Source organism: Papaver somniferum, chromosome 9, assembly GCF_003573695.1.
Source record: "Papaver somniferum cultivar HN1 chromosome 9, ASM357369v1, whole genome shotgun sequence".
Taxonomy (NCBI): Eukaryota; Viridiplantae; Streptophyta; class Magnoliopsida; order Ranunculales; family Papaveraceae; genus Papaver; species Papaver somniferum.
The window spans coordinates 124,561,763-124,575,008 of NC_039366.1; the positions used below are offsets into that span (position 1 = coordinate 124,561,763).

Here is a 13,246-nt window from a genome sequence, read left to right on the forward strand (position 1 = left end):
GTGTTATTGTCTGATTGGTTCGTAAACCATTTTAATTTTTACTACGGAAGCGTGACAATTTCATAAGAGGCCACGGAGGCCAGTTTAATTAGCCGGGTTTGTCCAAATTAGCGGGATCCTATGTCGCACCAAGAAACAATAAAAAGAAATTACAAGTGTGGAATCTAACCCTATTAAATCACAGAGTTTCATCTCACTATAGTGATCTACTGATCTTTGCTTGATCATCACGCCGGACACATATCTTCGGTTAAAAAAAAAAGAAGTGCTTTTCCAACAGTTTCTCGAGACTTTTTCTTGCGTTCAATAAGGATATCATTTCCCTATTGGGAGAAGCAACTTGCTTCCTCAAATGGTTTTTCGTCCGTTTGGGAAAATCATTTTCTTATTTGGATTCCTGTGAGATATGTGTTGTCATACAAGTTACCGGTGCCAAGGAAGCATCAATACCACTGACTCGATTTTTTTTGCACAAAAGACGCAATGCCAGTGCCACTTATGATATACGACAAACAAAATATGGTTTTCCATAAACACGTGTTCTTTACAGTTTGGGCATCTGATTCTCAGTATAAAGTGAAGGTGAAAATTTCACTAAAGACAAAAAAAGAGTAAAGACGTAAAACTGTAAAAGTGATTGCAGTTGCACGAGCTGGTAAGTGTGTTCACTGCCACTTCCACCTCGGAACCCTAAAATAGAAGTCTGACAAAAATGATCTGATCCGCACGTTCTAGAAACAGCAACATATGCACGTGTGTGAACTCACTTAAGCTACCGCCACATGTCCATTAAAAATCGAACGACCAGTATTAATCAACTTATCAAAACCATGATCCAACGGATACCATGTCTCTCTCTACCCCCACCACAACAATAAAAACCTTGACCTCTTCTCCCATAGTTTCACCATCTCTCTCTCCACTGTGCTTTGCTCTGGTCTCTCTCTAGTCTTCACAAAAGAAAAAAAACCCTAAAAATCTCTTATTGAGCTTCGAATCCCAATTATTTTTTTTGTTTCTCATTGAACGCCCTTTCGAAATTGTAAAAGGTAATTTTTTTAATTTTTGTTTTTGATTTATTTTTGTTTTTTAGGGTTAGGATTTGATTGATTTTGGTTTATATTGGGTATTAATTGGTGTAGGGTTTCGATAGAGGATGAGGTTAATTGCTTAAATTGAGATGGATAATGATAAGGGTCATATTGATAATTATTGTTATAGATTGAAGAAGAAGAGGTGAAATTCAAATCAGCAAAAAAGGAACAATTTTTAATAAAAGCTAGGGTTTTTTTTGAATTATTTGTTCTAGAGGGATTTCCTGGTACAGTTGTGGTTCTCATGAGAATTGTTTGGGGAATGCAGAGATTGATTAGTGAAGAACAAAAGGCATTGACCTGGAAAGAATCATACAGTAAAGGAATTGGGGTTACCGTTCCTAAAGCTAGGGCAAGAGATAAACTATTGTTTACGGCTTTATAATCATTTTGGATTTTTGATTGGATAGGGATTTTTCAGAAAAATGACTCGTATATTAGTTCAACGAGGTACTAGTGGTTCTTCTTCAAATCAGAGTAGAGCTAGTTCGTCTTCGGCAGCATCTACACAACAACAGTTACAGGGTGCTCAGGTTGTTACTCCTACTGTGAAAGAAGCTGATGTCCGAGAAGAGGACGTGGTGGTGCAAGTAGACGATTTAGTTGAGATTCCGGGTAGTGGAGATGAGAAATTAGGTTCTAAGAATCTGCAGGAAGCTGGGAATTCGACAGCTGCTAGTGAATTTGGTGACAAAGAGAAAATTGTTGGTAGTGATAATGTCGTTGCAGATGTTGCTTCGAGGGAAGTTCATGGGTTGCGGATTGCTGAGAAGCTTGATCTAGATCTGATCGAGGGCTCTAGTGTTGGCATTTCACATAAAGCTGCTGAAGGCTCATGCTCACCTCCTCCACCTCCTCCTGTTCCACCACCCAAACCCTTGGCAGAAAACTTGAGCTCTAGGAGAACTGGTTCTGGAGGTTCAAATGCTGTGCGCATTGGTCCTTCTAGAAGAGCCGTTGCTTGGCCTGTCGTTTCAACTCGGACTTCACCATCTGGTTCCCGTTCGTCTTCTCCAAGGGCTTATGGTGAGGCTGAAGGTTACAACAGTGCAGATGAGCAGAACCATTGTTTTGGGCCATCATACGGACCATCATATGATGATGCAGTAAGTTTTGTTTCTTAATAGTTGGTGCATATATCGTGATATTCGTGCCATTTGCATGTTTGTGTGGCTCAGACATACCAAAATGTGGGAAAGAATGGATATTCGGGCCCCTCTTCTTCTTTTTTTGTAAGAGGCCGGAAAAAGGGTGTCTAATTGATTGATGAGTTAAAAAGATATCAAATTTCTAAAATAGGAAATTACGATGTGAATGTAAACCTTTTCATAGCCTATTAGTTGATATCAGTGGTTGTGGTTGGGCCCATGTCTTGCGACTTTTGTATGTTTGAGTACCACCATAGCCTTTGTATTAATTTGAATTCTGCTTTCCTAGCAGCTGGAGACTTACCTTGTTATTAGATAATTCAGAATTGGTGAAGTTAACTGATCAAAACAAAATAGGAAGCAACAGATCAAAACAAAATAGGAAGTGTGCGACTTTAAGATCCTTGATTTTTTTTGTACGACCGTATTCTATTTCCAGTTGAAAGGCTCGTCTTACTGATGTCTTCAGTATTCGGATTGTCAGTGATCTGGCTAAAGTCTGATACTGACATGCTTCCTGATCTTGTTGAACAGTTTTCTGGGGTGATGATAATGCTGTAACTGTTGTGGTTGATCTAACGAAATCTCTTTTGCGTAAAAAAATAATTGTATTAAAACATTGGGACGTTGTGTTTTCAGGAAAGAGAACGCCAGTTTGAGCTCGATATAAGAAGGGGCAAAGGTTTAGAAGTTAAGCGCATGCTGGAGGATGGAAACTGCCTGTTTCGTGCTGTTGCAGATCAAGTGTATGGAGACACTGAAGCATATGATTTGACTAGACAGATGTGCATTGACTATATGGTATGTGTATTAGCTTATCTTTTTAAAGAAACTGTATCCGAATGTGGAGTTGCTGTTGCTTTTAAATACTTGCTCCTCCTAATAGACCTTTCATAACCAACTAAATGGCCCATTATTTTTGTCCTATTTAATTACTTACTTATTTTGTGAATTTCAGTCATTTAATGAAGTATTACGTATAGGGCAGCTTAGGTGAATTTCTGAGTTTGCTCCATTATGTCATCTTACATGTGTAGCTATCTGTTATGTACGGTAGAAAAAATCAGGAGTAATAAATGTGAAGTTCAAGGATGTGAACATGATTATCCCATTATGCTAGCAAATAACCTGATAAGCGCATGAATTGTGTAGTGAACTTTGTCTGCAGTAGCCAATTGTGGTTTAACACTTTCAGTTTTCTTTAACCTCTACAGGAAAGAGAAAGGGATCACTTTTCGCAGTTTATAACTGAAGGTTTTACATCTTATTGCAAAAGGAAGAGGCGAGACAAGGTATGCGTCGCACTTTCTTTAGTCTGTGGAAATGCTAAAACTTCCAGATGTCTGTTTTGATATTGTTTGTAACCCTGAGTCTGTTAGTGACTGCTTGTCCTAGTTTTGTCCATCTATTGAAGCTTCGTTGCATTTCATTAATGGATTTCTTAATGCCATTCTTTGTTATGCATTCACTGGCAGGTCTATGGAAACAATGTTGAGATCCAGGCTTTATGTGAAATGTACAACCGCCCTATCCATATTTATTCTTACAGCACAGGTACCGGTCTATCTAATGTTAATGATATATGGTCCTACACTACACACAACATATATTCTCTTCTTGTTTCTTACCTATAAATTGTTAATACAGAACCTATCAACACTTTCCATGGAAGTTATAATACAGACACACCACCTATTCGGCTAAGTTATCACCATGGGAACCACTACAATTCACTTGTTGATCCTCGCAGACTGGCCATTGGTGCTGGCCTTGGGTTCAGCAGTCTTCAGGGGGTAAGTAGGAACTTTTTCTCTGTTTCTTATTTTGTGTGTTTGAATTCTCACTTGGGTCTGTGTTGGTGTGAGCTGACTCATTTCTTATTAACTTGTTTTTAATATCAAACAGGCAAACGTCGATAGGGATCAAATAAAGGCTGCTATTAAAGCTCAACAGGACCAACAGATAGATAATGTAACATACTGATTTCTCATTTTGCTCTTAATTAAATTATTAGACTATCTTCTCGAGTCGTAGTCATCGTTGTTTGTTACTCTTTTGCTCCTAACTGTATGCATTAGACGATCAAGCTGTTTCTAAGTTGTATTTCTGAAAACAGGCGCTTCTTGCCGAGGGTCGATTTTATTCAGATCTTGAGCTGACTGAGAAGGAAATGGAGCGCATGGTAATAGAAGCTTCACGAGCTGAATATGATGATTGCTTCAAACAGAAGCTTAGCTTTCGAGAGTCTTCCACCTCTAGTGCAGAACCTTCATCTTCTGGTGCGAGTAAGTTTCTGACTTTCGATATCTCTTATGATCTCAAGCCAATTTTTTATTTTCTTTGCACCGTTTGTAGTGTATTAAAATGTCTTAAATAGAGAGTTCCATACGTGGAATAGCATGGGAAACCGATGGATCCTTTACTTTTTGATAAAGTATATGAGCCTCAGCAATCAGCATAGTTAGTCTTGTTGAAGGACAAGTTGGTATAAAAAAAAGATGGTAATTTTTGGTTCTAGTACGAACTCTGCCTCTTTTACTGTGTCCTTCGTCGTGTTGGCAACTTGCCCTGCTTTCTCCATATCCTGTTGTGGAAGGGCAAGTTGAGTACCTCCAGCTGCTAGAAATGTAGAAGGCGAGGTTGGGGTATCCAAAGACGAAATAACCTCTGGCTGTAATGCGAACATAGCCTTTTTTTATTAAATTGCCTTCTAAGCGTGTACACATTAAATACTATTCATAGCCTACATGAGACTACGAGCAACATGCAAGACTATATGTGGAAGCATCACCACCTTTTAACTAACCCCTAATTTTTCTAATAGTATCATCAATTACTAACTTTTTTCTGTTCTTTTTCTTCTTTTTCTGTTTTTATTATTAATATAAACTCACATAGCAGATGAGCTGTCTTATGAGCATGATGTGCGTGTTGATAGTTTTGATATCTTTATCTTTATTGGGTATTGCCTGCCGCAGGACTAATTAATAGTAGGGGCTTAACTATTTCTGAAGCTCTGTAGTGTAGGGTTTTATTTATGTCTCTATCAAGGACCCAATATTAAGTTCATTCTAGCCATTTTTACATTTGTTTTCATGTATATAAATTTATTTCGATCTTTTACAGCAGGATCATCAGCACAGAGTGAGCAGCCAAGGGCAAAGCCTGATACAATTCTGAGCAACAGCATGCAGACGGTGTTGTCGATGGGGTTCAGTTATTTGCAGGTAGTCGAGGCTTGCAGCATATTTGGGGATGATGCGGATTCTATGATTTGTTATTTGTTGGAGACTGGTAGTAATAACAAAGGTTCGAGGCGTATTAGCAGACATAAAGGCAAGGCCACCGAGTGATTGATAGAACAAGAATCACGATTATGAGTACTTTAGCAAAACATCCTTCCTTTTTTAGTTTTTCAATAAAATAGTTGGACCAGTCTTTGATGTAACAAATGGTTGAGGTATATATATTTATAGATTTGTAAGTCCTTGAATAATTCTGCAAAATAAATTTGGTTGCCAGTCTCAATTTCCAATATATTCATCTAGGAAGCTAACAATCTAATCAAATTACAGAGTGCTGGCTTGACTTTCAACACTATTGACATAGTGATAATAGTTCTATATAAAGATGTGACTGACACTGTTATAGCATCTTTTGTGGTACATTCTGCAAATCCCAACTTGGTTGAAAGTTAGTCTGTAGAGCTTGTATAAAATCCACTGAACCAAAAAACCCACCAAGGAACTGCAAGTCCGTGACATTCAAGTTCTGTGATGTACTATAAGTTAGCATCCTTACGGTATCGAAAGCAAATGAAAATTGTGGTGTTTCTTCCTTTCCTTGGTTGCTTGCAAAAAATTGGTAAACCAAACGGGAAAGTTAGGCGCAGGTCCAAAATAATAATATTCCCATTGTCAGGTCCACAATTAATTTTTAGTTTTGTGATACCCATAATTATATGAAATTATTAAAAATGTTAGCATGACGGATTATGCAGCCGCATGACGGGTTATGCATCAGGGGTATAATTGGCAACACAACTTGGATATATTATATCTAAAAATCCGTGTCTTGGAATTTTACAAATTTTATATCGTTGGAAATCTTTTTAAGAGAGCTACGCAACGAGTACAAACAAGAATATTAAATTTTTGTTTTTGACAAAAAAATCGGAGGTGATCATCATTTTAAGCAAAATTTTCGAAAACTTGATACATAACCATTATGCAGCCACCAAAAAAGATGCATAACACATTCTGCATCCACCAAAAAAGATGCAACCATTTTCTCCACTGCATAACCAATTATGCCTCTGCATAACAAAGTTATGCATCTATAACAAGTTATGTAGCCATTGTATTAGTGCGTAACTACATAAAAAATTGATGCATAATGCATTATGCATCTATTTTCTCGATGCATAAAATATTATTCAACAATTTTCTCGATGCATAATGCATTATGCAGCCATATTTTCGGATGCATAACTGGTTATATATCCATTTTCGCGACTGCATAACATGTTATGCGGATATTATTGTAGGTGCATGACAAGTTATGCAGTCTTTGTTTTTGTTGGTTTCAATAGTGACAAAAAAGTTGCTGCATAAGGTGTTGTGCAACCATTTTCTGGACTGCATAACAAGTTATGCAACAAATTTTGTAGATGCATAATAGTTGAAGTACTTTGAATTCGGGATAACATGAAACAAAATGATCTTCGTAGCTGTCGGTCATGAAAGGGACCGTAACCAACGACGAGGTTTCATCGCTGAGACAAAAGTTTGACTGGACTGTTTTAGATGGATCAAATTTTTGCTCCCAAGATCCTTTGAAGTAGAGTGCATTCACCAGTACAAGCATTGAGTTTTCGTTGATTGCATCTTAAGGGATGAGATCTTGAATGAGTCCATGTGTTTCATTTTCAACCCATTTGTTTACTTTTTCTGTAATTTCTTTTGCCTGCGTAACATTTCAGCTTTGATTAGAGAGAAATAAGGTGATCAATGAGGACTCAGATAAAGGAAGATGAAGAAAAAGCAGAGATCGATCCGGATGATTCTACTAAATATAGCCATCGTCATGTTTTCTGTAGAGTTGGTTGAGTTTCTGTGATGGATATGCATCGCTACTTAGTAGTTATATAGTTGGAGGAAGACAGGGCAAGTTCTATATAGACGCTGATGATTGGATGATTTTGTTTTTCAATTATTTTCTGGAATATTTTGTTTTTTAAGGATGGATGTCAACTGTCTCCTGATATAAACCAATGTAGATATGTACAACAGTGCAAGTAACTAAATAAGATTGATCTAATTGGATGAACTACTGGTCGACTCATTCTCTAGCTACCCCATTGATAGCTGAAATTGGTTTGAAAGCACCACTGAAACGACAACAAAATGTGTCAAGGACTAATTTTTGTTATGTTTGCCGTCACGATCGGAAACTGAGAGTTGGTGGTAAAACAATTGGGAATAGTATAATTTTGATAGGGAGTTTGGAAAATCCACTTCGTGCCTGATGTAATGATGCTAAATTACCGGGAGCAACTTGTATGTATTCTTCAGTCACTCAGTTTATATAAGAAATTAAGACGACTCGATCTAAAAGTCTTACCTTATTTTTGAAATCCACAGCCTCAACTTCAGCTCCATAGATTGAACCAGCAACATCTTTGAAAGCAGGTTTTACAGTACATGAATTATCCACCCAAATGCCGTTGACGAAAGACAATTTGGTTCCTCCTCCATCATTTCCACTACAGACACGGGCTTGATCTACAGATTTAATCAATTGAGAACTTATCGAATTTAGATGATCGAGGCTATTAGATTTGAGGAACTCCAATAACTGTTATAAGGTTACACTACTTGATCCAGAAGTTAATAAACCGAGAGCAACATAAATTGAAAAAGGTGAAAATACGAAATTCTGATTTATCATCGTCACCAAAATCATTCCCAGAGTTGGTCATCATCACCAAAATCATCGATGGATAATTTTACTCATGGGGAATTCACAGTAGAGTGGAGAGGAAGAAGAAAAGGATCTGAAGAAGAAGAAATAAAAGAAGAAGACGGAAACCTAATTTTATAAACTGTGGGTTTGGGAGAAATTTTCTCATAGAAAATGGGTGCGAGCATGTGTTTTTCTGGGTGTGGGTTTCTCACTGGAGAAAATCTGAAAAATGGATTTTCCTGTAGTTTTCACAAACCAAATTGTAGTAATTAGAGTGCAGGAGCACTTAACCAATCATGTGAAGCACCATTTGCATTTGAATCAAAGTTCGATCATAACCGAGGAGTATGAATAACAATCATAATTCTTTAATGAAAAACCAGCAAATCTATATTAATTAGCCAACCAGGTGAAGCGTCAAAGTTTAGATCAGTCTTCCTCCATTGCATCCCTTACACAGACTGGAATGACCGTTTAAACAGTTGGTTGACTGAAATGACTCGATTCAGTTCAATTTGAGGTAGTATGTGGCGCCGCTGCCTGGGAGGCAGTGGCAAGTTTAGTTGTTATTTTTATTCTTAGTTGTTAATTTTGCTTTTATTTTCAATTTCCGTTTACTCATTCAATCCTTGAGAATCTTATTTCAGGTATTATTTATTTAGTGAATGCTTGGAGACGGCAAACCAAGTCCTATTGGTATACGTATTCGTTCGGGCACTTTACTAAAAGACTTCATTCGAGCAGTGAATACTCCACTTCCTCCTAGTTCTACACCAAGTGAATTTTCGGACTCGGACAAAGAGGAAGACAACACAATGGGAGGTCGACCACCTGCTCCAAGAACACTCAAGGAGCTCACTTCTCCAAACATTGACCAAGAACCTTTATGTATTCAGCTTAATGGAACCATTGAGTTGAAGCCGCAATTGATTCACTTGCTTCCCAAATTCAAAGGTTTAGCGGGAGAGGATCCTAATCGTCACTTACAACAATTCCATCATGTTGTGACTAGTATGAAGCAAGCAACCGCATATGCTGATATGGCTATGATGACAACGTTTCCTTTCTCCCTTATAGATGCTGCAGGAGAGTGGTTATTTTGCTTACCCTCTGGAAGTATAACCACATGAAATGGAATGAAGAAGTTGTTCCTTGAGAAGTATTTTCCAGCATCAAAAGCAGCAGTGATTCGTAAGGAGATATGTGGTATTACGCAAGTACCCGGAGAGACTCTCTATGAGTATTGGGAGCGCTACAAGAAGATTTTAGATAGCTGTCCACACCATCAAATTAGCGATCAACTCGTTATTCAATAATTCTACGAGGGGTTGCTTTCTAATGATAGAAATTTGATTGATGCCGCAAGTGGTGGTGCACTTACCAACAAAACTGTTGCGGAAGCTACAAGTTTGTTGGAGAATATGACTGCGAACACTCAACAATTTTACACTCGAGATGAACCAATGGTAAGGAAAGTGAATGAAGTTGGTGATTCTTCACATTTGGAATATAGGATGGGTAACATGGAGAGGATGATGCAACAAATAGAAGCGGCTGTAATACCATCATACACCGAAGAAGTTGAGCAAGCTAGTGCAATGTACCAATATCAGAAACGGCCAAGATATGATCCTTATTCCAGCACATATAATCCGGGTTGGTGAGATCATCCTAATTTCAGCTACGCCAACAAGCAAGCTGCAGTCTATAATCCTTCTTTCAATTAACAAGGTGGGTACCAATTCTTGCAAAGGCCGCAACAAGAATCTCAAGGCATGAGTATAGATGACAAGTTGAATCTCATTCTCAACACAATGACGCAAGATAAGCAAAAGGCAGAGATGGATATGAAGGACATCCGTACACAAATGGGTCAACTAGCTACTACCGTGAGCAAATTGGAAGCCCAAGCAGCTAGAAAATTTCCCTCACAACCATTGAATCATAGGGATAATGTTAGTGCTATTGAACTACGAAGTAGGAAGAAAATAGAGAAACCGACAGCATCACCGGAGTCCCATGAACGTGATTTAGAGAAAGAAGTGGATGAAGCAGTCCCTAAAAAGGATGATTCGGCAACACATTCTAACTCTAAACCTCTTATTTCTACTTATGTTACTCCTCCACCTTTTCCTAGCAGGTTTGCAAAGTCAAAGAAGGAGACGTTGGACAAAGAGATCGGGAAATCTTCAAGAAGATAGAAGTGAACATTCCATTAATTGAGGTGATAAGGAAGGTTCCTCGCTATGCAAATTTCTTGAAGGATTTTTTTCACTAACAAGCACAAATTAACCAGTAATGAGGTAATGAGTGTGGGGGAGAGTGCTTCGGCATATCTTCAAAAGAAACTCCCACCTAAATTGAAAGACCCCGACAATTTTACTATTCCTTGCACAATTCGTAAAACAAGGTTTACAAAAGCTTTGCTAGATTTAGGAGCATCTATTAGTGTTATGCCTGCTTCAGTTTTTGAATCTTTAAATCTTGGTCCTCTCAAAAGTACCAGCATAGTTATTCAACTTGCCGATAGATCTAATGTCTACCCAAAAGGGGTTGTTGAAAATGTTTTGGTGCAGGTTAATGAGCTTATATTTCCTGTAGACTTCTATGTTCTTGATATGAGTGATGAAAATTCATCCTCGTCTACACCTTTGTTGTTGGGTAGACCATTTATGAGAACCGCTAGAACAAAGATAGATGTATTTGAAGGTACCTTGACAATGGAATTCGATGGAGAGGTAGTACGCTTCAACATCTTTGAGGTGATGAGATATCCGAGCGATGTGCACTCATGTTTTGCTGTTGAGGAGTCCGACGCTGGCTAAGAATGCAAAGGAGCTGAAAGTCGGGCTGACGACTTTAAACCAAGCGCTAAGTGGGAGGCAACCCACCGGTTTTGTATCTTTACCTTTATCTTTTTATTTTTAAGCATTCTATCTTTATTTTCTTGTTTTGCATATCATTTGCGGAATTTCCCACCTTGAACTTTACTTTGAATGACTAAATTTTACATTGAGGACAATGTAACGTTTAAGTGTGGGGGAGCATTTATATGTTTGTAGTTTTATGCCTTTAGTAAAAAAAATAATAGAACAATAGAAAAAAGAAAAAAATTGCTTGATAAACTACGAAATCTAGAAACTTGTGCCTTTAGGATGACAGTACCAATATAAGTGGATGGAACCATCTTGGTTACAGGTGTTGAGGAACCCATTAACTAAAAGGACGAACAAAGCTCATGTGCTAGAAATAATATGTTAGTTGTTACCATATCTCGGAATGTCACCATATCACCTTCTGTTTTTATTTTTGCAATCTTTTTGTTTCTCTAAGTGATTTGGTGGGTCATTAACATCGAATTGTTATTACTGTTAGGATGAAATAGAGTGATTGAGTTACCAAAAAAAAAAGACCAGACCAATTAGACCAACCAGAGTGTATATATATATAAAAAAAAAAAGATTGACACTTTGATGCAATATGTGTGTGTTCTCCCTGTCTCCGTCGCCTAAGCAAGCGTGGAACGCAGGATCCATGGGAATTACCATGTAATCTGCTGACAAGAAGCATGCGCTTAGAACCAAAAGATCTAATCATGTTGTCAATTAAAAAAAAAAGTGAAAAAAAAAGAAAAAAGAATTTTTTTATCATTGTTCAATAAAATCGACTACTGGTTCCCTTGTATATGCCAGTTCTGTTGATCTAGAATTAAGATTGTCGACTGTTGATTCCCTTGTATATGCCAGCTGAGTTGATATTAGAACTCAGACCAGTATCTCAATCCATTAGGTTATAGGTTCATCTTGGCGGTGACCTTCAGACAGATATGGGAAACACCATTCACTTAGTCAACATTCGCAAACATCTATTTCTATATCCATCTTCTTAATCTATTCATGTGTGATTGTGGTTAGTTAGATTCCGAGTATTGTGGTTTATTCAACTTTCTAAGTAAAGCTTTGTTTATTTATATATGAATTGGATTTGTATCAAGGTACCTCCTCCTGTAGTCATTTTGGGTTCGTTCATAGACTCTTCACAGGTAGTTGGAATTTGGAGTAAAAGGTTTTGTAGGTACACCTCTTGTAAACCTTCACGAGACTATAACTCGTCCACTAGGGACACATAGGGGTTTAAAGGCTTGTTATACTGCTAAGTGTGACCGTAGCCTCGACGACACGGAGTTGTATGTATGTTTTAGAATTATTTTGTTTGATTTGCTCGAGGACTAGCAAAGTCTAAGTGTGGGGGAATTACAATTTTGACGAGGTGCCAGACTCGCAAATAATATTTCTCTACTTTTCTTTACACTAGCAAGTAGTACAATGAAAGCAGGATCGTCCCAAGGGATGTGTTAAGCAAAAGTTGTTATGCAAATACTCTTAGCGTTGTAGAAAATTCTGAAAATTGTAAATTGAATTCAAATATGAGATGGAATTGATTAAGTATTCATTCTCGACCACGAAACATAAACCAAATCGATATATAACATGTTTTTTTCTTCGCATTATCTTGTTACTAACAACCCTACAATAATTAGTACGCTCAACTATTCCGTTATTACCTCCTAAGTTCACCGGATACGGAAGCGCTCGACTACCGGATTCTACTTGCCAAGCTACCTAGAGGTACGCTGACTAGGTGTGACTTAATCAAGTGCTCTAGGTTTTGTGAGATAAGATTGTTCCTAGTGATGAATTCAAAAGCATGAATCACCTACTAGTGTCAATTTCTACATATGGATACTTAACAAAGTCCCATCATCAATACCCACATATGGCTACTTGTGTTTATATTTCTATTCAATTACGGGTCGAAGAAAATCTAATCTAGAAGTAGAAATATGCATCAATCATTTAATTTCAAACTTAAACAATTAACACATAACTCATAAGCATTATTGGCATAGTAGAAATCAAACAATAACGAAAGTAATTGCGAGAAAACGAGCTATTGCATATCGATTATAAGTTCATATTTCGGGCTTTGAAATCTCCTCTAATCAAAAGATAGGTTTAGTTACTCATAGTTTTGGAGTTC

The 13,246-nt window shown here is 37.5% G+C and overlaps 1 protein-coding gene across 6 annotated transcripts; it reads left to right on the forward strand.

Annotated features, from left to right (window-relative positions):
- Window positions 1–913: 913 nt before the first annotated feature.
- LOC113309688 (OTU domain-containing protein 5-like) lies at window positions 914–5,779 on the forward strand. Of its 6 annotated transcripts, XM_026558169.1 has the most exons (10): window positions 922–1,049; window positions 1,143–1,236; window positions 1,363–2,200; window positions 2,882–3,043; window positions 3,457–3,534; window positions 3,718–3,796; window positions 3,890–4,035; window positions 4,148–4,213; window positions 4,359–4,527; window positions 5,369–5,779. In XM_026558169.1, exons 3-10 carry the CDS (start codon window positions 1,520–1,522, stop codon window positions 5,593–5,595), a joined length of 1,608 nt encoding a protein of 535 aa, XP_026413954.1. In that variant the 5' UTR covers window positions 922–1,049; window positions 1,143–1,236; window positions 1,363–1,519; the 3' UTR covers window positions 5,596–5,779. The 6 variants fall into 6 exon arrangements, with proteins under 6 accessions (XP_026413956.1, XP_026413954.1, XP_026413957.1 ...); XM_026558171.1 differs by lacking the exon at window positions 1,143–1,236 and having other exon boundaries at window positions 914–1,049; XM_026558172.1 differs by having other exon boundaries at window positions 1,143–2,200; window positions 5,372–5,779.
- The last annotated feature ends 7,467 nt before the right edge of the window (window positions 5,780–13,246 follow it).

What these genes read in the sequence shown, in the direction of transcription:
- LOC113309688 (XM_026558171.1), top strand. Translation starts at nt 1,520, where the DNA reads ATGACTCGTATATTAGTTCAACGAGGTACTAGTGGTTCTTCTTCAAAT. An exon ending in GGTTCAGCAGTCTTCAGGGG is followed by an intron (nt 4,036 to 4,147) that starts GTAAGTAGGAAC and finishes AATATCAAACAG; the next exon opens with GCAAACGTCGATAGGGATCA. An exon ending in ACCTTCATCTTCTGGTGCGA is followed by an intron (nt 4,528 to 5,368) that starts GTAAGTTTCTGA and finishes GATCTTTTACAG; the next exon opens with CAGGATCATCAGCACAGAGT.